This window comes from Equus przewalskii, chromosome 17 (genome assembly GCF_037783145.1).
Source record: "Equus przewalskii isolate Varuska chromosome 17, EquPr2, whole genome shotgun sequence".
NCBI classification, from domain to species: domain Eukaryota; kingdom Metazoa; phylum Chordata; class Mammalia; order Perissodactyla; family Equidae; genus Equus; species Equus przewalskii.
In genome coordinates, this window is record NC_091847.1 from 79,837,244 (window position 1) to 79,864,316 (window position 27,073).

Below are 27,073 nucleotides of genomic sequence, written 5' to 3' on the forward strand. Positions count from 1 at the left end.
AGCCTGAAGAAATAGGTCTTTGAAACAAGCTGAATTTAGTTAAGAGCTGGTTAATTTGCCCTTTATTTTTCACTAACACCTAATTTAAACTTTTTGTCAGTGTGTGATAACCAGCATTCCTCCACAGACAGGATACTGTTTCAGTGCAAAGCAGGGAAATTGGCATTTTAATGACACAGCATGGGCATTTAGTTGTAGGATAAATGTGATCTGTGCCAGGCTATTTAGAAAGTCAGATATTCTTTTAGGTTTCTTACTAACTCCTTTGGCACATAGTAGGGGGACAGTGGTCGAGAGTCAGGGGTCGGGGGCTCTGACAGATCTGCTGACACCAGCTATTTAAACTCTGGCAAGTTACTTAGCCTTTCTGAGCTCCAGCTTTCTTATCAATAGCATGGGCATAATAATAATGCCCACTCAGAGTCTGCCTGACCAAAGTGGGATCACTCATGTAGAGTGGTTTGCACGGTACCTGCATATAAGCAGTGCCCAGTAAATGTTACCTCTTAATTGCTGACCAGAGGCCTAGGGAATCCAAGTGGGGAACTGCCCTTTTATGAATAAAGAATTGTGTTATTAAAAAGAGGATGGGTTCAGAAGTAGGTGTGAGGACATTGTGAGGAGGGCTGAGTCTCAGGGTCTTCCCGGCTAGTGGAGGACTCACGCAGGAGTGAATGCTGGGGGCCCTGCCGTGATGTCTTAGGGGCTGTGGTCCTCGAAATCAGGTCGGGCCAGTAACGTGTAAACATGGTGCCTGTGCTCTGGGGGCAGAGGAGGTTTCCCCAAACCTTGGCCTATCCTCAGGGCACTCCAGGGGGGCATGGAAGCAGGCACCTGGGTGAGTTGTAAGGGCAACTGTTATTTTTGTAGAGTTGATGGCCAAAGTGGGTGTGGTGTGGCACCAAATACTATAAATAGCACACATTTGTAGGATAATTTCCCTAAGAAATGTTCCAATTTGAAATCACCCACCTCTCTTTCTTCTCCCCTCAATTCCCTAAACAAAACAAAACCCAAGAAATACTTTCATCTGCCATTAATAGTTTTCTGGCTTTGGAATGAACTGTAACAGTTATGAAACGATGACAAATAGAACAGTATGTAGACCTCCCAACCAGAAACACTGAACAGGGTAAAAATATCAGAAATACAATTCTGTTTTTATTTGGACACTGGGATATTATTAAACATGCTATGGCCGGGAAGGAAAATTTGGGGCTTTGCATCTCAACCAGGAAGAGTTCCTACACTGCTCCCCTCCTCTTGTAAATTATGGCTGAAGACGGTGACCTCTGTCAGTGCACACAGTCGGCTAGTGACCTTATTAATTGCTCTGGGCCACCATGTGCAGTGTGATGGGCTTCATCTCTGTAGAACGGTCGGGCCGCGGTGACAGGCTCGTCTCACTGTTGGGCAGTGTAAACGCAATCACTTGATCGCTCGGAATTGGTGGGACGCTGGGAGACACTCTTCTTATTGTTGGCTTTGCGATGGTGTGTAAACCCTTTCTTGGAAATAGTTAACTCTTATTCTTTCCCTTTCTAATAAACCATAGCTGTGTTTTTCTTTTTATTCTTCTGTTTGGGACATTAATCAATTTAAGACCTACTGAGGCATTTTAGGATTATTACCCAAATAGTGTATTTATAAACTATCCTGTCTGCCTATCAGATCTTAAACTGTTCCATTTTAGTTTTCTAGAGTTCTTGGATTTCCCCTGACATAGTTTAACACCCTAATGTGTTAAAAGTTTGTAAACTTATTTGACCTATTTGTGTGAAACACTAATTTGTGATGTCACATTTGAGAGTCTTGGTTTTTCTCAGAGAGCAGGGTCTCTCCCTTGACACCCAGACTTACACACCCCACTAGTTATCTAGTATCTCCACCTGGGTATCTGATGGGTCACTCTCTCCCACCACCCCCACCGGCCTGCCCTCCCAGTTCCCCATCTGAGTAGATGGAAGCTCATCTTTCCCGTTGCTCAGGCCGAGTCTTTACCCTTCTCTTTGTCTCAAGCGTGACTTTAAGCCATCAAATCTTCAGTGCTGTCCAGAATCCGACTGAGTCTCCATTGTCGCCAGCCCGGTCTAAGCCATGTCACCTCTCGCTTGTATTGTTAAAACATCTCCTCGCTCCTGTCCTGCCTTCTCCCACCCCGTCATCCTGGCTCCTGTCTGTTTCACACCCGTTGGGACAGTGATGCTTTTCAATACTGACTGGGATCACGTCACTCCTCAGCTCATAACCTGCAGGGACTTCCCGTCTCACTCAGGGACTTTCTTCTCTCCCATCGTGGTGTGGTCACTGATGACAAGTGAACTCCTGCTGGTTGTTGCCGTTGGACAGCAGGAAGCGCTCTTTATGTTTGTGTGTTTAAGCACACAACTTAGAAGGACTAAGAAGATTTAAACATCACTTTCACTCATGGCTTAAAAATATTAGAATAAACAGGCTTACCTACTTTCTCCCATACACGTTATAATTTAAAAATTTGATTTTCCTATTTTCAAATCATAGACCATGCAATTAAAGTGGAATAAGTATTTTTTATTGTGACAATACAAAACAAAACAAGACCTAAGACCCAAACATATTTTTTGACCTTGTGACAAGTTCAAGATTACCTTTCGTTGTCCCAAAATGTTTTTGATATGTCAGTGGCTTGTCAAAGATTATACTTTCTTGTTTACTGGGGAAGTAGAGATGATGCTTCTGAGGTCAGCAAACGGAGGGCTACACGAGGAAGGATTATTGGTGTAGTGGAGGACCATCCCAGGGTTTTCTCCGTGCCGGGCAGTGCTTACACGCTTTTTGGGAGCTGGGGAAATTGCCAGAGGCCAGTGAAGAGCAGCTTCCCGGTGGTAACAGGAGTCTCCACAGCATTTTCGGAGGGGGCTCTTAGGTCAGAGCTAAAGAAGCAGATTGCGCCCCAGCCACTGGGCTTCGTGGGGGGAGGGCAATCACAGAAAGGTGGGTACAGGCGGAGATTCTGAAAAGAAAATTGCTTCAAGGAGTATTTGGAGATGTTTTGCTGGAAGCTTGAGATTTGCTAAAGGTTAGATGAGTAGAAAAAACGGAGAAAGTGTTGAATAGCAAGGATGAGTAGTTCAGTTTTTTCGTGTGTAAAGATTTTTTTATTGTGGTAAAATATGCGTAACATAAAATTTACCATTTTAACCATGTAAGTGTACATTTCTGTGGCGTTAAGTACATTCTCATTATTGTGCAACCATCACCACCATCCCTCTCCAGAACGTTGTCATCTTCTCCTACTGAAACTCTGTGCCATTAAATACTAACTCCCCATTCCCCGCTCTCCTCAGCCCCTGGCAACCACCATTCTACTTTTCATCTCTGTGAATTTGACTATTCTAGGACCCCATATAAGCAAAATCATACAGTATTTGTCTTTTGGGGACACTCTTTTTTCACTTAGCATGATATCATCAAGGTTCACCTGTGTTGTAGCGTGTCAGAATTTCCTTCTGTTTTAAGGCTGAATAATATCCCATTGTGTGGATGGACCACATGTTGTTTGTCCATTCATCTCTTGATGGCTATTACTTAGGCTGTTCCACCTTTTGGTTATTATGAATAATTCTGCTATGAGCATGAGTGTACAAATATCTGAGTCCCTGCTTTCAATTCTTTTGCATAGATACCCAGAAGTGGAATTGCTTGATCATATGTTAATTCTATTTTTATTTTTTTGAGTAATCACCATTGTATTTTCCACAGCAGCTACATTATTTTATATTCCCACCAGCAATGCACAAAGGTTTCAATTTCTCCACATCCGTGTTGACATTTGTTTTCTGTTGTTTCTTTTCTTGATAACAGCCATCCTAATGGATGTAAAATGGCATCTTATTGTGGTTTCAGTTTATATTTTTCCAATGATTAGTGATGTTGAGCACCTTTCCATTTTCTTATTGGCCATTTGTATATCTTCTTTGGAGAAATGTCTTTTACTCATTTTTAAATCAGGTTGTTTGGTTTTTTGCTGTTGAGTTGTAGTGGTTCTTTATATATTCTGGATATCAATCCCTTATCAGATATATTTTGTCTTATTCCATGAGTTGATTTTTTTACTCTGTTATAGTGTAGTTTGATGCACAAAAGTTTTTAATTTTGAAGAAGTTCAACTTACCTATTTTTTTCTTTCGTTGCTTGTGCTTTTGGTGTCATGTCCAAGAAATCATTGGAAAATCCAATGTCATGAAGCTTTTCTCCTGTATTTTTTCTAAGAGTTTTATAGTTTTATCTCTTATGTTTAGGCCTTTGGTTTATTTTTAGTTACTTTTTGTATATGGTATAAGTTAAGGGTCTAAATTCATTTTTTTGCATGTGGATATCCAGTTTTCCCATCACCATTTGTTGAAAAGACTGTCTTTTCCCTATTGAATGGTCTTCGCACCCTTGCTGAAAATCATTTGACCATACATGCAAGGCTTTATTTCTGGGCTCTTTGATCTATTGGTCTATGTGTCTATCTTTATGTCAGCACCACACTATTTTGATTACAGTAGATTGGTAGTAAGTTTTGAAATCGGGAAATGTGAGACCTCCAGCTTTGTTCTCTTTCAAGATTGTTTTGGCTATTCAGGGTCCCTTGGGGTTCAATATGAATTTTAGGATGGAGCTTTCAATTTCTTCCACAGGTGTCATTGGGATTTTGGTAGAGGTTGCACTGAATCTGTAGATGGCCTTGGGCAGTGTTGACATCTTAACAATGTTAAGTCTTCCAATTAATGGACGCAGGGTGTCTTTCCATTTATTTGTGTCTTATTTCATTTCTTTCCACAATGTTTTGTGGTTTTCAGTGTCCAAGTGTTTCACCTCCTTGGTTAAGTATATTCTTAAGTATTCTTTTTGATGTTATCGTAAATGGAATTGTTTTCTTAATTTGCTTTTAGGACTTTGCATTATTAGTGTATAAAAATGAAACTAAATTTTGTGTGTTGATTTTGTCTCCTGCAACTTTGCTGAATTCACTTATCAGTTCTAGTACATTTTTTTGGTGGGATCTTTAGGGTTTCTGCATATACGATTGTGTCATCCACAAACAGTGAAGTTTTATTTCAGTTTGCATGCCTAAAAGGATGTTTCTCTGAGTTCTGTGAGCCACTCTTGGACATGACACCAAAATACAAATAAGGAGATTGGGTAAGGTTTGGGGATCTCCAGGTTTCACGTGCATTGGAACCACCTGGGGGGGTTGTTGAAAATATTTTTGGGTTAGTAGGTGTGTACGGGGTCCAGTGGTTTGCATTTTTATATCTGAAGTGATTTTGATGTGGGTGAGTTTGTTTTCTAGCATTCCTTACGGCCTAAAATTCTGTGAAATATCCTCCAGTAAGAGGTGGCTGGGTGCTCACCAGAGGAGATGAGATGTGGAGATGGGTGGTTGAGTTAGGGGTTGTTCATTATGCTAACTGCATTTGTGGAGTAGATGTTCTCCTGAGATTCTGGCATCTCAGGGTTGGGAGAACAGGAGGAATTATAAAAGGTGGACTCTTATTATTTGAACCTGAGAACGGTAGCTGGCTCCAGAAGTAGTTGGTGTGAGGTGAGTGAGGGAGAAAAGAGTTTTCGAAAAATAGAGGCAGAAGAGGGCCTGAGGAACAATTTTCCACAGAGGGGCCACTGGTGGGATCCTAGTGCCGTCGATTTATCACCAAGAAGCCCTTGACGGGACAGTTTTGGTGGGGGATCTCAAGGAGCAGTGTCGGAATCAGGGGAGGAACTTCACGGTAAGTGAACAGCTGATGACCAAGTCGCATCTATAAACATGCACACCCTCATGTGTAAAATTAGTGTAAATATTGGTGTAAAATTAGTAGTTACCCTGTTTATTTACATGGTTTAAGAATTCAGAGTTCATAAAGGAAGAGAATGAAAAGTCAAAATCTCTCTCCCATCACTCCCCAAAGGCTGTTCGATTTTTATTTTTAGTTCTTTTAACGTTGAATAATTGATCTCTGCCCTATTTTTAGAGCCATCAACCTAAGACGGTATCTTTTGTCTGCCTGCTCTGAAATGTGAGGGACATCTCACACTGTGTCGTGCTCTTTCCTGCTTCCCCTACCTCCTGATTTTTATTTCTTGCATATTTAAAATTTTCTGGTCATTTTAGCAGGAGTCTTGTAGTTAAAACAGACTTGGAGAGGGAGGGCTTAGGGTTAGAATTATGTGCTAAGTTGCTCTTGCCTCTTGGGAGAGAAGTACGGGGGGCAGCTGAAGCACAAATGCCTCCTTCGACAGTTGCTGAGAGCTGCTCGGCGCACAAGGCCCTGGAAGGTTGATGGTGAGGGATGGAGAAATTTTTTGGAGGGAAAAATTGCATATTTCCTCCTCCGCTATTTTTTAAAGGTAAGAAGGTGCTGGAGAATGAAGGGCCTAGTAGGATTTTGTTCTGGTTATAATGGGAAGCCACCATGGGTTTTAAAGAAGGAAGAAACATTATCTGATTCATATTTTGAAAAGGTCATGCTGGCAGCTTTATAGACGTGGACTGTGGGGGGCAAGAGGCAGCAAGGAGACCAGTTGGGGGGCGCCTGCGGTCCTGGGGCGCAGTCCCTGCAGCCTGCGCTTGGCCGCAGCAGAGGAGTTGCAGGGAGGTGGGTGAACCGGGCTGTGTTTTAGGGGTAGAGCTCTAGACTCTGGATGGTTTCGGGGTGGGTGGGCCAGAAAAGGAGAGGGGTTGTGGCAGACAGAATAACTAATGGCCCCCGAAAAAGGTCCACAGCCTAACCCCCAGAACCTGTGAGGATGGTAAAAGGGGTTTTGATCACCAAATTCCAATGTGTGGAGGTGTGTCCCCCCCAACACGCAATTGTCGGGACAGCAGCAGGGTGTCTGAGAATTCACCTCCATTCTAACACTGTTTACCTGGAGGTAGCGTCAGATCGCACAGTAAGGGGGTCAGTGCGAAAAGACTGCCCCCCACCCCCACTTTAGAAGGCACTCGCTAGCCCAGGTTACCTCCTGCGCTTCTGACCCACCCGCTATAGATGGGGGTTCCCACCACCTCCTTGGGTTTGGTTAATTTGCTAGAGCGGCTCACAGAACTCAGAGAAACATGTTACTTACTAGATCCCCGCTTTATTATGAAAGGATGTAACTCAGGAATGGCCAGACGGGAGAGATGCGTAGGGCAAGGTGTGGGGAAAGGGCGTGGAGCTTCCGTGTCCTCTCCTAGCGCACCAGTCTCCCCAGTCTCCACGTGTCCACGTGTTCACCAGCCTGGAAGTCCTCTGAACCCCCTCCTCTGAGTGTTTATGGAGGTTCATTGCATAGGTGTGATTGATGAAATCATTGGCCGCTGGTGACTGATTGAACCTCCAGCGTCTCTCCGCTCCCCAGAGGTCAGGGGGTGGGACTGAAAGTTTCAACCCTCTGTTCATGATTGGCTCTCCTGTCAACCAGCCCCCATTCTTAGGTGCTTTCCAAAAGTCATCTCCTTAACATAAACCCAGCTGTGGTGGAGAGCGGCTTGTTATGAATCACAAGACACCCATTTCACCTTTGTGGCTCTGAAGTAATTTCAAGAACTAAGGACAAGAGGCCAAATATTATGCTCTTATTGCTCAGGAAATTCCAAGGGTTTTGGGAGCTGTGAGCCAAGAACCATGGACGAAGACCAAATATATATGAGAAATATATTTTGGTCATTGGAATGACCAAATACATGTATATATTTCTTATAAGTCACAATATCACGTGTGGACAAAGAGACTCTGTAGATGGGATTCAGTTAAGGATCTTGAGAGGGGAGGTTATCCTGGAATATGAGTGGGCCCAATGTAATCACAAGGGTCCTTAAATGAGTTGGAGAAGATGTCATGATGGAAGCAGAGGTTGGAGTGATGTGAGGAAGGACCCACCAGCCAAGGAATACAGGCTGCCTCCAGAGGCTGGGAAGGCAGGAAGATGGATTCTCCTCTGGAGCCCCCAGAAGGAGTCAGCCCTGCCAACACCTCGAATTTAGACTCTAGACTTTGATTTTGGACTTTTGACTTCTGGAAATGTAAGATGATAGTTTGTGTTGTTTTAAGTCACAAAATCTTGGAAGTTTGTTACAGCAGTAAGAGCAAATTAGTGCAGGAGTCAGGAATGACTATGGGGCTTTTTCCTGGAGGCTAGTGCTGCTGATGCCGAACCTCTCAATCTCAAGTTCCTGTGCCCAATGCGCCGCAAGCCAAACACTGAGACATCGGCGCCTGGAGATGCAAACAGATTTATTCGAATTGGCCAAAACGAGTATGTGGGAGGCTGGGTTCACTCAACTCCGCCTCCCTGAGAATGGAAAGCAGGGGCTTTCATAGAGCTAAGGGGCTAGGCAGGAGGAGCTTCGGAGAAACAAAGGGGTCCCTCCCAGTAAGCCCCTGGGCAGTCTGACTTCTGGGCTTTGGCGGATGCAGAGGGCCAGCCATTCAGTGATCGCAACCTCCCCAAAGGCACTGTCTTCCTTCTGCAAAACAAGCTCATGAATCCTTGAGACCCCTGAGTCACTCCTCAAGTTAAACTGGAAAAGCAACAAATGAGTTTAGTATCTATAGTAACCCTCAGGTACCTGTCAACATGGGAAAGACTGGAGAGTTGAGAAGAAGGCTAAGAGGACACTGAACCTGCTCCCTTCAGGTGGGCTGTTGGTCATCTACGCGGATCTGTTGATGAGCGAGTTGGCCATGGTCTCAGGGGCAGGTCAAGAAGAGATGGAAATGTGGGAGTGTCGATGCAAAATAACCATTCTGTGGAGAAGGGAAATAAGGTGAGTTTTGCTTGAGCCAGAGTGAGGATTATAACCCGGGAAGGCCTTAGACAGCATGGCAGAGAAGCATGGGTGTCAGCACAGTCTTCTGTCTTTTTAGAACAAAGAACATACATTAAACACACCCAGGATTCATTTTCATTGGTTTCAAAGAGGTATTCAGTTGCAAATTACAGGTCAACGTGACCACGACGCCAGGAAAGTGGCTAATCCAGGCGTTACCAATAGGGCGTTACCAATAGGGGGTAGGAGGGGAAGTTTGCATTCTCCTCTTAAGAGAGTATATTCTTTACTTTGATGGTTAAGCAGATGTACAATGTATGTTTGATAGGCCAGAAGTCAGGCTTTTTAGTTCAAGCTGAATCAGTTTTGAACCCGAATAGTTAACCTTTAACTCTATATGTGAAAATCTCTTGTCAGGAGCCACCAGCATATAGATGGTGTTTAGAGACCTGGGGTTTCATAGCCACAGAGAAAGCATATTACATTAATCATGGAAAGACAGCTCAGTAACTTCCAAACAGAGGCCACATACAGGCTGATTCCCCCTCATTTCTCGCTGTTTAAATTACAGTTGTTTTCTTTTGAGTCACCAAATGACATTTCAAAAGATAATAAGAAGTTGCCACTTTGGGAGGGGAAAAAAAAGCAACATTAAGCATCCTTTTAAAACATCAAATTTCTGGACTGTGTAGGTAGTTGCAGTATTTCTTCATTATTTTTTGAAGAATACATATGAGCTCATTTAACAGACTTAAACCTATAGTTCAGTTTGGGGGAATTTCTATGGGTATACGTTTTTAAGAATTTACTTCTTATTGAGTGGATAACATTGAACTTGGAATGAACCAAACTCCCCTTTTCTGTTGGTATCAGTTGCTTCGTGCTGGTTTTTTTTTCCCCCCAAGGGTTTGGTGATAGCAGAAAATGAACTTTGAAATCAAGGGTAAATTTTGTGTAAAGGCAACACGCCTAGAGGAATGTACATAAATTCATTTACCCCCTAACATATAGGCCAAAGGTCGTCAGCCAGGGGCAGCTTTGCCCTTCCCAGGGCACATCTGGCAATGTCTGGAAATATTTTTGTTGTCCCCCAGGGGATGGGATGCCACTAGTGTCTAGAGGGTAGAGGCAGGGACGCTGCCCAACATACCACAGTGTGCAGGACAGCCCGTCACTTCCAAGATGCCAGTGGTGCGGAGGCTGAGAAAGCCTCTTACAGAACTTGTAAACCAATAGGTTAGGAAAATGGGAGCTAGTGTCTTTCTGTCCCTTAACATATATGCTGTTTCCTGCATAAATCTGGTTGTGCGCTGAGCCAGCGGAGTTCATCTTTTGCTGCCCTGACATAACTACTACAACGTTCTTGCAGAATCTATCATTTTTATTTCGTGAAAAAATGGCTAATTCAGTGTTAGCTGGAATGGAAGGCAGAAAGAAAAGAGTTTGCTTGAAGTCTTAATTTAAATGGCTTTTTTGGGGGGGCTAAGATTAAAAGGTGTTAAATTTATTATAGTCTTAAATTTTTGGAAAAAAATTTCATGAGAAGTTTTTATTTTGGACTATTTATCAAGTATTGTTAACGTCACGCCCTCTTTAGTCATGACTGATGCAACCCTGCCCTGATGTAAGTATTTGCTTGTTTTGGATAAAGAAAAGTCACCTGAAATTACTATAATTGAAATAAAATAAAATTGTAAAAATTGCCTTATTTCTTTTTTATTCTTTGGCACTGTTGAAATAGAAGCATTGTGATTTTTTAAGAAATCCTTAAGAAAAGTCTTCTGCCTCTCATTTACTAACTGAAGCAGCAGCCGGAGGAACAGATGTGGGAAGGAGCGGATTTGCGCAGCGCTCTCTTTTCATTCCTAGATTTTGCAATATGAACTTTAATTATTAAATTATTTAGAGACTTTGAGAAACGTAAATCATTTAGTAGGATGTGGGATATACCTTAATTCCTGTGACTAAAGATCAGGCCCCTAAGATGGCAGATAAAGCTAGTAAATTAGAATTAAGTAAGTTATACTTTTAAAGATTCCTAAAATGAGGCATACGACAATGTATGCCTAAAAGCAGTGACAAGTTTGAAATGTGAAAAGCAGTTGAGATACTATGACTTCCAGGATATGGAAAAGGACTTTCAGGAAATCAGCCGTAAGCATTGTCCAGTTTCTTAGGAATCCTGAACACATATCCGTCCACGCACTAACCCACGTGGTTTGTTAGAGAACTCACATCCTCATTTGCTGATGATTCTTTTGTAATTTTGACACATATATACAAGACATATGGAAATTATGCGCTTGGACTTGAGTTCCTTTGGGGAGTTTGTAGTACATAACATACCTCTTGGGTTCCAAAGTGACACTGTTTTAATTGAAAATGTTATTTTAAAACCCAGTGAGTGGGTTGCTTTGCACTGACTTCTACAGTTTTTCCCCCCAGTTGTCTTCATTTTCTTGTCTAAGCCCTAGCTATTTCAGACGGTAAGTTATCTGCTGAATTGTACTCTCTTCATTAGTTCTTTTGCTGGAATTTTTTTGTATCCTCAATATTCATTCATTTTATTCACTCTTTCATTCATATGCTTAATCATTCACTTATTCATTACTTCTTAATTCATTTATTCACTCAGTAAACCTTGATTAAAAGATGTATGTATATGCCTTATGTCTAACTGCTTGCTCCACGTCTCCATTTGGATATATAATGTGCGTAGCAAACCTAATAGGTCCCAAACAGGAGTCCTGAATTCCCGCTACCACCTTCTCCTCCTGCAGTGTTCCCCATCCCAAGACATTGCTTGCTCCTTTAGTTATTTAGGCCAAAAATTCTGGAGTTTTCCTTGTCTCCTCTGTATCTTTCATAATCGCATCTAATCTGTAAGCCGCTCCTGTTGACTCTGCTTTTGCTGTCTGCCCAGCATCTGATGGCTTCTCATGAACCCCACGTTACCACCCGAGTCCAACCCACCACCAGCCTCTACCTGGATCATTGCAACAGCGTCTTGAGTGGACCCTCTGCTTTTTCCCTTGCCCCCACCCTTAGTCTACTGTCAACACAATAGCCTGGGTGAACTTTGGAAAATGAATCCTGTCAATCCTCAGCAACTTCCTATTTCATTAAGAGGAAAAGGCGGTGTTCTTACAGTGGCCTGCATACCGGGTCCCACACAACTGACCCCTCACTGCTTCTCTGACTTCATTGCCCACGACACTCCCCTGGAATCTTTCCACTTGACCCAACCTGGCCTTCTTGCTATTCTAAACATACCAGGTATGCTCCTGCCTCAGAGCTTTCGCAGGTGGCTGTTGTCTCTGCCTGGAATTCTGTTTCCCTAGTATCCATGTGGCTTGTTGCTTCACCTTGAAATCTTTGCTTAGTCACCTTTTCAGAGTCCTCCTCTGTCCACCCTTTTCAGCGTCGTCACCTCTCCGTGCTGTATACTTCCAAACTCCCTTTGCCTGTTACTGCTTTATCCTCTTACTGATAGCGTTTATCACCATCTAACGTGCTTAACATTTGTTTATTGATTATACTACTTACCCCTGCTCCCCAACACACACTAAATTGCAAACTCCGGAAAACAAGGGCTTCTGCTTGAAACATGGAAGCCACAATTTTTTGTTGAATGAGTAAATAATTTCAAATATGATGTAGGAGCCAGTGAAGTAACATATAATCTGAGGAAATAGATACATTACAAAGTACTATTTTTATTTCACATGTCTTCAAGCTTCCATGTAATTCTGTTTTCTCATTTGGAAATAAAAATGGAGTGTTAATGAACCTAAAACATCCTGTAGATATGGTGAGAACTACTGTTTACTTACTAAAATAGGCAAGATATTCTACCTAACAGTCAGTATTCTAAATGTTAGTTATGAAAATTGTGTGACTGCAGGTTGAGTGGTTGGCATTTTGCAGAATGCTGTGGAAGTTGAATTTTAGAGAAAATGAGGTCACATCAATATTAGCTTTTCCATATCTAGCCTTGAGTAAAGTATGTGTAGTGTACGTGATATTCATTTTGAGTAAAATTGTGATACATGACAATCGTGAGCCTCTGTGTCCAGTAACAGGCCTTAATAGTGTTACTTAGGAAATGTAGTGGCACCTACATGTTTGTAAAGTGGGGAAATCCAGTTTTGGGTTGGCCTTCAGTTTGAAAGTTACTTTGCATACAAATGGGCAGAATGCACACCATCCATGCTCATAGCTAAGGTCATAATTCAGAGCAAAGGACAGAGCCAGACACAGTTGAGGATCAGAAAACACAGATCTCTAATCCGTAGCTGTAGGCAGAGCTGGGTCCCTGTGGACGAAAGGAGGCTCCACCCCAGAAACACACAACTTGTGACACGCGTCTTGCGTAAGGTAATTAAGGAAACCAAAGACCTCTTGGGAATACCATTGTCAAACAGCTGTGTATGTAAAATTAACTCACAAGCAGAGCCTGAAAAATTTCTTCAAATGGAAATAACAGCCTTGGTATAGAGATCCCAACACATATCAGCTCTGGGTAAGACCAGTGTGAGACCCACCAATGAGGATCAGTAGAATCAAGATGTCTCAGAAGAGAGGTCTGGCCTGGACAGGTCTGCTTAGGCTCCCTCAGCTATACATTTTCAGTAGTTTCTTAGTGAGGGAGAACTGGAAATTAATATTTGAATTTACTCTATATCATTTATGGTTTGCCGGGTATGACAGTGCTCAAGTGAACTGTGTAATTAGTGTACCATGCTTCTCGTTTCAGATTCATTCATTCTTAACTAACCCTTATGTGGTCATCAGAAAGATCCCAGTTTAAGAACCGTCTTTTGCTCTCGATAGATATTTGAGTTGACTTGAGCCCACTGGGCTGTCGTATCCAGCATTCCAAGGACCAGAGTGGGCAGACCAGGAACGCAGGGCTCCTCCTGGAGTGCTACCTTATGGAGACTTTTTTTCTTTCAGGATAGTGTTGACATTTTACAAGCAAATTTAAAAAACTGTTGTGTAATGAGCCATGGACATTAAGCATGGAGCATGGTGTCTTTTGCTTTCCAAAACTTATACCTTATTTCCATTCTTTTATTTAAATTATTTAGTGAGTGTTCAGTAATTCTGGCTAGAGAGATGAAATATTCTTACTTTCTGACAAAAGTGTTAGGAGAGAGAGAAGTGCTGGTTGGAGTTGCGCAGTTTGGTGCTGTAGGAATTGACGAGGAAACAGAACAAGGTGAATCACACCCCAGCTACTAGATTATGCATCAGATTAAATGTGACTCTTCAGGAAGGCAGGAGAAAGAAACCGCTCCCATGGTAACTGTTGTTGTAGTTGTATTTTTACTTGCCTTTCAGAAAATATATGAAAGCTAAATAACACAGCAGTAGTGATGCTTGTAATGTTCTACCCATTTTCAAATAACAAGAGCTCTGAAAACTTAATGATTTTATCTCCCTCTTGAGTTGGCATTGTCGGTTTGATATCCAGCAAACATTAATCACCAGGGGTAAATGTATAGAAGACGTTTCCTATAAATGTCCGAAGATGCTTTTTCAGGGAAAGTGTCTTGTTAGAGTTCTCCTAGCTTGCTAAATGATCACTAAGGAAGATCTTAGTGCCATCCATCCTTTAGGGCTAAAAAACCCCGCCCCTCCCCAATGATATTAGATGTAGTGTCTCTTCTTTGGCTGGTCACAAGGAAATTAAAAAATAAATTTTTAGTGCAGCTACCTCATGACAGCTACCTCACTGGAATACCTGTTTGGATTATCAATGCCCACTTTTCCTCTTTCTCTTCAGTGTCTGTCTTTTGTCTGTATCAAACTCTGAGAGTAGGTAGGAAAAGGGAGGCAGATGAAACTGGATTCTCATTAAAATTGGTTTATTTAGAAAAGAGCTCTTATAAAAGATTAGGTCAGAAGTTGAAATTCAACACGCTATTCTTTTTTCTGTGTCATCAGATTGGACTGGATGTTGGCTGAATTTCTTTCAGAGTCGAAGTTCTATCTTTCTTGGTGAGGTTGGCACAGAGAACAAGGTCAGACGGTGACCTGTGAGGCGCCGATCTGTCTGTGGCCTGTGACAAGACTGTTTTGCTCATGTTTTGCTCTTGTTTCTGTAATATCCGTCAAGGCTAGGACTTCAGCTTCCTACTCTAAGACTAAAAGATAGATTAATTAACAAAATACTGGGCCCGGTTGGCGGCATAGAGGTTAAGTTCATGTCCTCCGCTTCAGCGGCTCAGGGTTCATCGGTTTGGATCCCGGGTGTGGACTTACACACCGCTCATCAAGCCATGCTGTGGCAGCATCCCACACAGAAGAACTAGACGTACTCACAACTAGGATAGACAACTCTGTACTGGGGGGTTTAGGGAGAAAAAAAGAGAAAGATTTGCAACAGAAGTTAGCTCAGGGCCAATCTTCCTCACCAAAAGGCATACCTTAAAAAACACACACACACACCAAAATACATTAGTATTTTTTGGACTTGTATGTATTCACACGACTTAATGATCTCTTGAAATGATTTATTTTATAATATACCACCGTGTTTCAGTTCTCATCACAATCCAAACAGTAGTTTAATGGCTCAGAACAGAAGACATCCTATGTTTTACTTTAAAAGCACGTTTCTTAACTTTCTATTTGGTGGCAAACACTTAGAAATGTTTTGAAATTTTATCCTATTAAAAAAATTTTTTTTAAAAGATTGGCACCTGACCTAACATCTGTTGTCAATCTTTTTTCTTCTTCTTCTTCTTCTTCTCCCTAGTTGTTACCCATACTGTACACTTGTTAATATTAAATTGAATAATTAATAATGCTTAAATTGAATGTGGCATATTTACAAATAGTATCTATTGTTATTATTTAATTGAAGTAGTGTATTCCTTACTCTTTTTGGTTTCTCATCTCATTTCTCTAACTAGATTATCAACTTTTTGCTATAAATACCAATTCTCTTATATCTTTACATCTGCCACAATGTCTCACTCAAGGTAGAGATTCAATGCAAATTTGTTAATGGACGAACCAATAATCCTGCAACTTGGAACATGCCAGAAGGAAACATGATGATATTCTTTCCCACGAACTACCTATTTAAATGCCTCTTGGAAAGAATGTTCAGCAAATTACCTTAATTTGCAAAATTGCCTTCATAACATTTGCAGCTGTTCTACTTCTCAGCAAAATGATTCATATTATTTTAAAGACACGACAACTTAAACAAGGTCAAAGCTAATGGTAATTAGCAATAAAAAATACAAAATTTGCAAATTCTGCATAGTGTGAATGTTCACTGGATTTTCAAGAAGGTGGTCAGCTATATTAGAGAAAACTTTTAAGGTGGAGCTGACTGATAACCTTTCCAAAATGTCATTAGAATTTTCTTTTTTTTTTTCCCCTCTTCTGCTTTACCCCCCTCCTTCCTCAATTATTGAGCTCTTTCTAGGTGGCCAACCTTTCCTGGGAACTTTCTGTTCCATTATTGTATAATTTCCTCCTCACACACATCCTCTTGGTAAGCTATTATTATCTATATCCTGATGACCAGGAAACCTTGAGGTTTGGAGGGTTCAGGACTTCTGGCGTGAGCTTGGCACTTTTTTCACGGAACTGAAACAATCACCTCATCTTCTATCTTTCGATGTGTGACCTTGGAGAAAAACATCATTTAACTTCTCTGTGCCTTTTAAAAGTATTTTTTCTTCTAGGAAATGGTAATAAAAATGTCTGCCCTACTAACTTCCTGGGGTGCTGTATTATCCTGGATAACTGAGATAATTAAAACACGGGAAATAGAGGGCATTATTATTTTTATTATATCTGAGTCTTGATCCCATTGGTGGTCACCAATGTGCAAACTTTGAAGAAGGGATTAGAACCAGATTGTAATTAAAAATGGTCTGTTGATGTTTTCTTTTGGATTTAAAACACCTAAGACATATTCACATATTTGAGTTTTTGCAGTAGACAGAAAAAGATCTGGAAACTGGACTTTTGTGTTTCTGTAGCTGTGGGTAAACCCAGATCAGTCCTGTACAGAAAAGCCTGTATGATCTAGAGGAAGTGACGTATTTTCCTCTAACTTACTTCCGTTTCAACTTGACAGTTTATTTCTCATTGGAATCTAATTATTCGGGTCACTGGATCTGTGTTTCCTGTTTTTATTGAAGAGGAAGACACACCATGCCACCAAGGGGAGGCCAGGCTGGCCTTCGACAGCGCGGCGAGGCGGCTCCTTCTAGTGTCCGGTTAGCTGGTTCTCTTCCTCCTTCTTGGTCAGTTTCCAAATCTGTCTTTTCTGAAACACCATAAAATGTCCTGAATCTCAAAAGAAGGTAGTGTTTGAGATTCCGTGAACTTTTTCCACTGTTTTTGAAGAAAGAGAAGTAGAAGCTCTTGAAGGCTCTGTGAAAAATCATCAAAGAGTAGGGGACAATCCATCAGCATAAAGATAAAGGAAGAGAATGTGCTTCCTGAAAAGGTTATAGTTGATACATGCACACGTGCACATGTACACTCACGACATGTATATTTGATATTTTAATGAACATAGAATAAGCAATATTTTAGCAATGAGGGAAATAAAAACGTGAAAAAAATTACTTAGTTTCTCTAGTAATCAACTATTTAGCTGTTTTACTGTTTTCATGATTCCTTCCAGGAGAGAAGACAGTTTTGTTAATCCCGGCTTCTAACTCTATTCAGACGTTTTCCTCTCTTTAGCGTCTCCTTTCCTAGAAGCCCACAGCCTCTTTAGGAAGCAGAGCGTGAGTCACCCCACTCGTGCCTGCTCAGGCCTGCTCGTCACCCTCCAGGGCCTCTGCATGCCACTGGTGGAGCATTTGCTTGTCTTACGGATATGCCACTCTGGATGTTTCCTTCTTTACCTGTACGAGCTTCTCCCTAAATAAACTGAGCGTATCTCAAGAGCAGACAAACTTCCCAGCTTTTCTTCTCTTTCCCCACCGTGTGCGTCACAGAGCACACTCATGTAAAACACGCACTCAGAGCGGGTGGTGATTGGCAGTTTAGACACCTCAATTCATGGTGCTCACTTTCCACTGATGATGAAAGGCAGTCTCATAATATTTTCTGAATCCTGGGAAAGTGTAAACTTTCCATTTTCCATATTCAGTTCCAGTTATGTGCATACTCTCTAGAACTCACAAATCCTTGCCAAGTGGTAAAGAATTCTGATTGAACACTCGTGATGTGTGAAGCATTTTTGCGTGAAAACGTATCTACCCTGGAAATGCCTGCTTTTTATTTCTGTAAGTAGATAGTCATCTTTTTCTCTTGTTTTCATGTCCATATTAATGTTAATTATTCTAGAATATAAGTCCCGAGAAAACGTAGCTGTGTTTCTTCAGCTTATGGAAGGAACCTGACACAGGCTGAGCATAGATGACCGCTTAATGTCATAACATTGCTCGATGACGAGACGCAAAGCTAGTCGCAGCTGAGGAACTCCCAGTCTTCAGAAGTTATCAAATCGATCCCGTGAGGTGCCATCTACCGAGAGGAAAAACAGGAGAACAAAAGCACATTGTGAGATGTGTAAACTGTTCTTCAGTGAAGGAGGTTTGTGTATATAATTGAGTTTGGTTGTTTTTGTTTACAGAGCTCCTATAATTTCCCTGTGCCAGATTCTGAGTCAAAAGAAAACCATCAAAGTGCTCAGGCAACAGCTGTTCCGAGTCCTTGGGTGCAGTAATTCTGAGCCCAGGGCTGTACCTACTCTTGCCATGGAGTGAGGCTCTCTGTAAAACCCTGCCTTCTTCCACAGAGCTGTCCAGGTGACTGTCCTTGTGAAAACAAGTGTTAATCACCAGGTCTATTCAACAGATATCCCGAAGGAGAAAATAACTGTTAAGACAGGATGGTGGTTCATGAACTCCTCTCGGAAGAATTCTGTCATTGAACACATTTCTAAACCTCGTGGTGTAGTTCCTTCTTTGTAAAAGAAGAGCAATACTGGAGGTAGACCAGTGAGAATTGCATGTAGAGTTTAGTCAGCTCTAAGATATTTAATAAACCGTAAGTGATGTGGCTGTATGTTATGGAACTTTCTGCTCAGCTCAGCCATTCTTCTAATGTTTCTATCATTTGGAAGAAGTGGGTTAATAAGAAGAAAAACAAATAATATCCAGAAATGTAACTTGTAAAACAATAAGGATGAGGACTCATTTCACCTGATTTGAAAACATATTTAAGATTGATAATTAAAAAGACTGGGGGCCGGCTCCATGGCCGAATGGTTAAGTTCGCGCGCTCCGCTCTGGCGGCCCAGGGTTCGGATCCTGGGCAAGGACATGGCACTGCTCGTCAGGCCACGTTGAGGTGGCGTCCCACATCCCACAACTAGAAGGACGTGCAACTAAGATATACAGCTGTCTACAGGGCGGGCGTTGGGGAGATAAAAGCAGAAAAAAAAAACAGATTGGCAATAGTTGTTAGCCCAGGTGCCAATCTTTGGAAAAAAAAAAAAAGGAAGATTGGCAACAGTTGTTAGCCCAATCTTTAAGAAAAAAAAAAAAGACTGTATAATATTTTGTTAAAGAAAAAATTATCAATTGATATGGAATAACAGAGAGATTCCAGAAGTTAAAAGCTATTTTAATCTTGTCTAACACAGAGCAGGAATAACAGAGTGATAGGGAAAAGAAGCATTCATCAAATATTTATCTTGGTATAAGGAAGAATCTGTACTCTGTATACAAACACAGAATGTATAGCAACGGCAAAAGAAACAGAGTGCAAGAAAAGTAAAGTACACCATTACTTAAAATGGATACACATATATTAGATGAATATACTAATTCCATTTGATGTTTGTGCCAGGAAGATGAATGCTTGAGGAAATCTTACAATCGTTTTAGAGGAAAATGTGCTGCCTCTTAGCATTAAAATGTTTAAGCATTCTTACTGATAAAGGTAATAAAATAAGATTTTTTTCCTCTGGGGAATCAAGAATGTTGTCCATGGTGCTGTCATTGTTTCACTCGTGGAGCGTAATCTGTCACTATGTTTGAGTCGTGACGTTGCTGTTCTGGATGGTGACAGGAGTGAGGGTAATGGCCGACCCTGTGCTGAGTGAGTGGGGTGGTGGACATTTGGAGGAAGGCTTGTGTGTATCTGCTGATCAGACCGTCAGCGAGCCCATCACACAAGCCCCGGGGGCTCCAGCCCACCTTTTCAGTTTCATTGTTTGACATTTCCTCCAAAAGCCATTTTCCTACAGACTGTATTCATTTAAAAAAAATTAAAAACTTTTTTAATATTCGTTATTTTTTTCGTCGTCTTCTTCTCCCCAGTACACAGTTGTATATTCCAGCTGTAGGTCCTTCTAGTTCTGCTGTGTGGGACACCTCCTCAGCGTGGCCTGATGAGTGGTGCCATCAAGGCCGGCTCCTCGTGAACCGAGAACCCGAGAACCCTGGGCCACTGAAGCAGAGCGCGAGAACTTAACCACTCGGCCGTGGGGCCAGCCCCATATATTCATTTTTCACTCTGTTTTTGTAAATGTTTTCCCCCTTCCCTGAATGTCTTTTCTTCTCCTGGCAGGGGGATTCTTATTCGTCTTTTGAAATTTTGTTCAAACCGCACCTTGTCGGTGTCCCTTGGTCCTTGTGGCCCCTTAGACACGTGAGGCTGGCAGCTCTACCAAGGAGCCTGCTGCTTCCTTGACGGCAGGGACTGCGTCCCAGCCACCTTTATACACAGAGTGTGTGTGGATTGAGTGAATAAAAAAACAAAGGAAAATCCCAACATCAGTATTATTTGCTAGCTTTCTAATTAAATTCTGTTAAACTGACGTTTGTCGCATTGACTCAGTATAAACTTATTTAACAATGACCAAATTGTGTAGCTCCCGACAATTCTATAACATGGGTAAGCAGTTATTACCAGGCAACTTTATTTTGCAACAGAGTTTTGTTGAGGTTTGTACTTGCCTCGTTGCTTATTTGCTGTAATATGAGCCTTTTACTGTGTCACTATCAGGTTCTTAGTGTTTATAACGATACTCAAGAAGGTACATTTATCAGCTTTTTGAGGCCAAGGTGCCATTAGTGAACTTTTCTCTACTATTTAATGCTCTTAAGAGAAAATATGCCTAAGGACCCATCTTATTTTCAGGAAGTAAGTTTTTTTTTCTTTTTCCATCTTTTGGGACCCAGAGATGAAAAATTGCCCCTTCTACAAATTATTCATCAATATAAAAATCGTCATGCAAACATTTAGGCTTCAAGACACAGAATGAATTTAGATTAAAGACTATATGACGTTTGTTCTGGATAGATACAGGTTCTGTCGCAGATGACAGAGGCTACACTTGACAAGACGCAAGTTTCTCTCCCTTTCGAGGTTGTCTGCATGCAGGGAGCCCAGATCCAGTAAGGTGACTCTCCTCCACCTGGGTGGTGGGGTTGGTGTGGCGTCCCATGGTGTTAGGCGTTCAGGCGCCTTCTCACTCATTGCTTTGTATTTAAAATTTAATATGTGTTACTTTCCTTTTTATTGATTGATTATTATAGAGTGACTATCTGATCAGCAGTTATGCTTGACAAGAAGTAGAAGTCATGGTTTATTTACAGTATCTTATGGGTTTGGCATGGCAAAATTGTCTTGCAAATACATATTTGGTTAATTAGTGGAAAGTTCATATATTTTGGGCCAGGGTTGTTAGAGTACAACTGTTAACAGGACCTTGTGGTGTGAGTTGTGGGGCTGCCTGTCCAGGGTGGGATGGGAAGTGAGAGAGGGACAGTAAAGTGCTCCTGAGCCCTGAGGAGCAAGAGTTCTTTCCGGCATGGGTGCGAAGTGCTGCCCTTGAAGGATGGGTAGGGTTTCAATAAACAGGAAATGGAGGAGGAGGGCCAAGAGGAGCTTGGGGTGCATGGGGGTGGGTGAGCGGGAAGTCCTGACGGTGTCCCATTGCCTCGCATGGAGCACTTCACAGATGACCTATGACCCCCACTGCGCCTTGGGAGTGAAGCTGGAGGAAGGCTGTTTGTGAGCGATGGGGAGCGGTGTGGGTGCTGCCTTTATCCTTGTGCTTTTTTTTTTCCTGATAGGATGACAGATGAGTTTTATCTTGGATAATACCTTGACAAAACTTCGTCGATTTGTTAATTTACATTATTCAAGATGTTTCCGTGAGCTATACTAATCTTAATACCTGGAACATATGACTCATGTTTAGATGAGATTGTATTTAGAATTAGGCATAATAATGACAGCATCTGTAAATGTGTCACGTTTAAAGGCGGACATAAACTCTCAGTATTCACAAAGAGCCTGGCTCCAAGGGCTTTCTGAAGTTAAAAGGTTGCACTATTCCATTTTCTGGCCACATTCTGCTGATACATCATTTAGAGAAAGTTCCAATTCCTGATGAAGAGCAGAGCGCTGACATGATTTTTCACTTAGGTGTGCAGAAATAATTGGTTAACTTTGTGCACAAAATAGGCTGAAATCAAGCTTTAATTAGTCAGACTTTTACATAATTCATCATGGTCACTTTGAAAGTCCAGCTGAATATGCTCTTGACTGTTACCGCGATGTGTTCATTTTCAAGGACTAGTTGTCTTTTGATAGTTCCTTTCCGCACAGATAATTTAGGTCTTCCAAGTCAAGCCATGACAGTGCGCCTACGCTCCTCTTAAGGGGGTGAATTGTTACATAAGGATCCATAAAGAAATGAATCAGTCCATAACCAAGTTCTTCTTATTAAATATTATTCTTGATATCAATATAATCAGCTTTGAAGACAGGAAACTAAGTTAAGTTTCTTTCTGTTTTTTTGAATCCATAGGCTGTCCATCTGGCCCAGGCGAGCTTCCAGATTGAAGCGTTTGGCTCCAAATTCATTCTCGACCTCACACTAAATAAGTAAGTATTTAGTCACAATCCTGTTAAGAAGCAAGTGCAACATAACTTCACTTCATGATAATGGTTTGGTCAAAATAATGTCTGTTGTTGGAGCAACTGATATCTTCCAGCTGATTATATGTCATATAACACTTAAAGAAAAATGTAAAAGTCTGAAGTTAATTCTGTCTTTTTCTTTTGCTAAAAAGAAATGGCATTTAACATTTAACTTGTTAAATATCTCAGATACAGTACTTAGATATTATGATTTTAAATGGGATAAATATTTGAAGTGCTGCTAGTTAATTAAATGTTAACTCTAATCATTACTGTATATAGGAAGCATGATAAATTACTGACTCAAGTATAATTAGACTTCAGTCTAGAAATTTCTTCCATTTTATCTTTCATTATGCAATTCACATGACTTCTGTATAAAGAACAAAGAAAATGATGACTTGCAAATACCTATTTTGAGAAGGTTCTTTGCTTCGTAATTTACTCTAATACAGTTTCTTAGAAATTTTCGTCCGGATGAGAATTTACCTGATTTTCCTCCGAGCATGTGTGTATGTTGATATTTAAATGCTGTTCCCCAAGTTGGACCCAGTTGTACAGATGTCCTTGTACAAGGCACCAACAAGAGCTGTTGACTTCAGCCCGGCTCGTCAGCCTCTAATTGAACTAACGGTGAGCCTTTCTTTGGTGAAAGAGATTTCCTGTATGGTTTTCTTTAGTTTAGGAAGCTCCAGTCAGTATTTTAAACTCTCATCAGTATTTTGACCAGGACTGCATCTTTGCCAGAAAAATACCACGTAATGCTGTCAGACGCTATGCTGTAGGTGACCTCAGTCAATATCTGAGAAATTGCAAGGGACTGTAATGAACAACTCTTAAATTTCTTGTGTGCCAAATTCTCTGAGCTCTGCAGAAAAAAATGCAGAGTCAGCCTGGGTGCACCTTCCTCAGGTGTTGTTGCAGCTCTGAGTCAGAATGAGTCAGCAGAGGCCGGAGGGTCCTGTGTTGAAGGTGTTGCAGGGCTTTCTCTCTGAGTCTGCTGGGCGTCACCTGAGCTTCTTTTCACCATGCTGTGTTAGCATTGTGCCTGCCTGAGAGATTCATCTTGCCAAATCTTAGACTCTGTAGAATAGCAAGTATGGCAAATTTTAGTTTGTTTAGGTCCTCTATTCCTTTAACTCTTACTGCCATGGAGACTGTCATTCCAGGCTGTCATGTAGTGACAGCAACCAGTATTGCTGTGTGCTTTGAGTGGTTAAACAACTCAGCCACAGCAGAGCCTTCCAATCATATGACTGAGAAGGGGTCATGTGGGGTGTCCAGGGTACTTAGACGTCTGGGAACCCATCAGAAGATTATTCATCCTACCATTTAACATGCAGAGGAGTCAAGTTGAGCACCTACTCTGAGCAGCCCTTGCCTTGAGGAGCTTATCGTCTAGTTGGGAGAGGTTGATAGATGGATGTATAATTTTAGAAGAGTGTGAAATTTGCTGTGCTAGAGATCAGCATGGAATGCTATGGTAGCACCAAAGGGCGGCAGCTCTTCCAGCTGGAGGAGTGTGAAAAGCCGTCTTGGAAAAGCTGATGCTTGAGCTAAATCTTGCAGGACAAGTGTTAGTAAGGAAAGGAAGTGTTGGGATGGATGGGGGAGAGAGAGAAAAGGAGAACTGCTTTCTAGACAGAGGAGATAGTGTCTGCTGAGGAGGCTGGGCTGTGTCGCAGTGCCGCGTGTGAAGGGAGCGTGAGTCTCTTGTTGAACTTCATGGTAAATTACAAGGTTGGTGCAGAGAGAGATGAGTCAGGAGAGGTGGGCCCAGGGACAGCTCAACCCGGGGAAGATCTTGTGTGTCATGCTCAAGTGCATGGCCATTATCCCCCAGACTGTGAAAAATGATGTAAGGGGAACAAAAGAGGTTCCGTTCTCAGGAAGTGCTAAGAGGCAGGAGAGGGAATGCTTTCAAGACTGTTCAGGTGACAAAAATCATTAGGATTTCCTTGATGTGGCTGACAAGGCAGAAAGAAGAGTTAAAGTTAACAGCTGCCTTGATTGGATAGCTGGTGGGAGGTGGTATCCAGCAGAAATGGGCAGCACAGGGAACAAACAGGTTAAATGGAGAAGAGAAGAGAATGTGAAATCAGAGTAGACGTAACTGACATGAGGGGCTTTGGGACATACATGAGGCCGTGTCTGGGAGGTCGGTGGATGTAACTGTCTGAAGCCCCGGGAAGAGGTGCGGCGGGAGGTAGTAGAGTTGAGAGTCTTTTCCATATAAACATTAATGACAAACATGGTTGTGAATGAGATTGCCCAGGGAGTGTGGGTAGAGTAAGGACAACATAAGCTGGGAAGATAGTTGAGAGTTGAGGAGGAAGAGGAGCCCGTGAAGGGACAGAATGAGTGATCAGAGAAGTGGGAGGAGAATCAGGAGAATGATTCCATAGAGAGTTTCAAAACAGAAAGACGTGATATGTAGCCTCTGCAGTAGAATGATCTAGTGAGATAAGGAGCAACATTGCCCTTTGGATTTGCCAATCAGCTAATCACTGGTGGTCTGAAGGCAGCAGTTTCAGGGAAGTGCTGCGGGTAGAATCCCGGTTACCATGGCTGGGAGCGAATGAAAGGAGACGCCGTGGAGACACCAAGTACCCACTGGGCACGTGTGAGAAGGAAAGGGAGCTCAGGTGGTATCTAGAGGAAGATGGGCGTCAAGGGAGGCTGTAGGGATAACAGAGCAAGTCGATAGGCTGAGAGACGGTCTGGTAAGAGTGAGAGGGTGAAGATACAGAAGAGAAGGAGACAGTTTAAGGAGCAAGGTCTGGGTGAGGAAGGAAGGGAGGGAGAGCAAGCGCACATGGCAGAATTTAGTCTTGACCCAGGAGAGACGGTTCATTCCAACTCGTGTGATGGTGTCGGGGGTGTCAGGTAGGGATTGGTTGGCAGGCGAAGGGGTGGAGTTGAGGACATGCGTCTCTGAAGATTCCTTCTTCTTGGAGACAGCGTTATCTGTTGTAGGGCTTGGGGTGGACAGGGAGGGTGGGTTGGAGCTGGAGAAAAATGACAAAAGTTTAGGCTCATTGCTGCGAGGAATGGCTTAGGAAGCTCACCAAGGTCATGTTAAAGAATCTAGGAGAAATCGTGTGCTACGTGGTAGTCCTTGTGTCCTTCTTCCTGATGGTCTTTGTTTTTAACCTGGAGCCCCAGCACTGCAGAGTGTGAGGGGAGACTGCAGATTGTCGTGTTACCAGGGTTCAGTTTTTCTGGTGGAAGCACAGAGTGAGAACAGTGCATGCAGAGCTCCTTGAGTACTGGTGAATAAGTTGGGCGGTTAAGTGTCAGGATCCAGTCTGGCTAAGAAAGGAGATGAGGTCAAGAGGAGGCTTCAGGACTGGGAGAAAATGGAGGTCTCTGAAGGGAAAGTAGATGCAGTGGGACGGAGATTGTGCACCCTGTAATCGTGAGGTATCTCCCCCACGCAGAGTCCCGAGCCTTCTGAGCCCAATGTGAGTGCGCGATACTGGTGTGACCTGGAGACAAAGGAATTGTGTCACAGTACGACGTGTTGGCTGGGATGCGTCTCTGGTGCAAATGAATTTTAATGGCTGGATTCATTAAAAAGTCTGATCCATGTTGGCGTAAATTTAGAGTCAAGAGAATTTTTAAATCAGTAGTGGAGGGACCAAAACATCTTCTGAGCAAAGGGGGATCTCATTTCCACTGCAGGGTGGTTATTGCCACACCATTTGTAACAATTTTAAATCATTGGAGGCAGGAAAAGGCAAAAGGTGTATGTAAGTACGTGGGCTCAGTGAAGGAATGAGCATAAAGACGTTAAAATAAGCTAATCCAAGCGGTGGCCCAGAATCGAAATGGTTGGTGACCCCGTGAGGCCGGGAATGCCAGCTCCTGAAGATCACCAGATGCGAGCTCCTGAGAGGACAGCTTTTTGTCTGTGCTTTCAGAGACTGAACAGGTGATGCCCTGCTGGCGAGGCGTCTCATGGCAGAGGTGCGTTTCCTTCATCCCTTCAGCAGGTGATGAGCGAGCATCTGCCCCATGCCTGGGGTGCTGTAGGCGCTGATGCACCTGGGAGTGAGATAGACATGGACCCTCGTTCCAGGGGAAGAGGCAGACAGTCAGCCACTAAATAAAGACGAGGGCAGGGCTGGCGTGGTGGCATAGTGGTTAAGTTCACGTGCTCTGCTTTGGCAGCCTGGGATTTGTGGGTTTGGATCCCAGGTGTGGAGGCACACACTGCTGGTCAAGCCATGCTGTGGTGGCATTTCACATACAAATTAGAAGAAGACTGGCACAGATGTTAGCTCAGTGACAGTCTTCCTCAAGGCAAAAAAAAAAAAAAAGATGTGAAGAAGATGAAGATCGGCAACAGATGTTGACTCAGGGCAA

The 27,073-nt window shown here is 42.4% G+C and overlaps 1 protein-coding gene across 6 annotated transcripts in view; it reads left to right on the forward strand.

The window, feature by feature from the left end:
• Nucleotides 1-27,073, forward strand: part of ADAM23 (ADAM metallopeptidase domain 23) — a 151,834-nt gene that overhangs the window by 12,932 nt on the left and 111,829 nt on the right. For all 6 annotated transcript variants that reach the window (XM_070581779.1, XM_070581777.1, XM_070581775.1 and 3 more), the window contains exon 3: nt 22,593-22,669. In XM_070581779.1, coding sequence (XP_070437880.1) covers nt 22,593-22,669 — 77 coding nt within the window. The remainder of the gene's footprint in view (nt 1-22,592; nt 22,670-27,073) is intronic.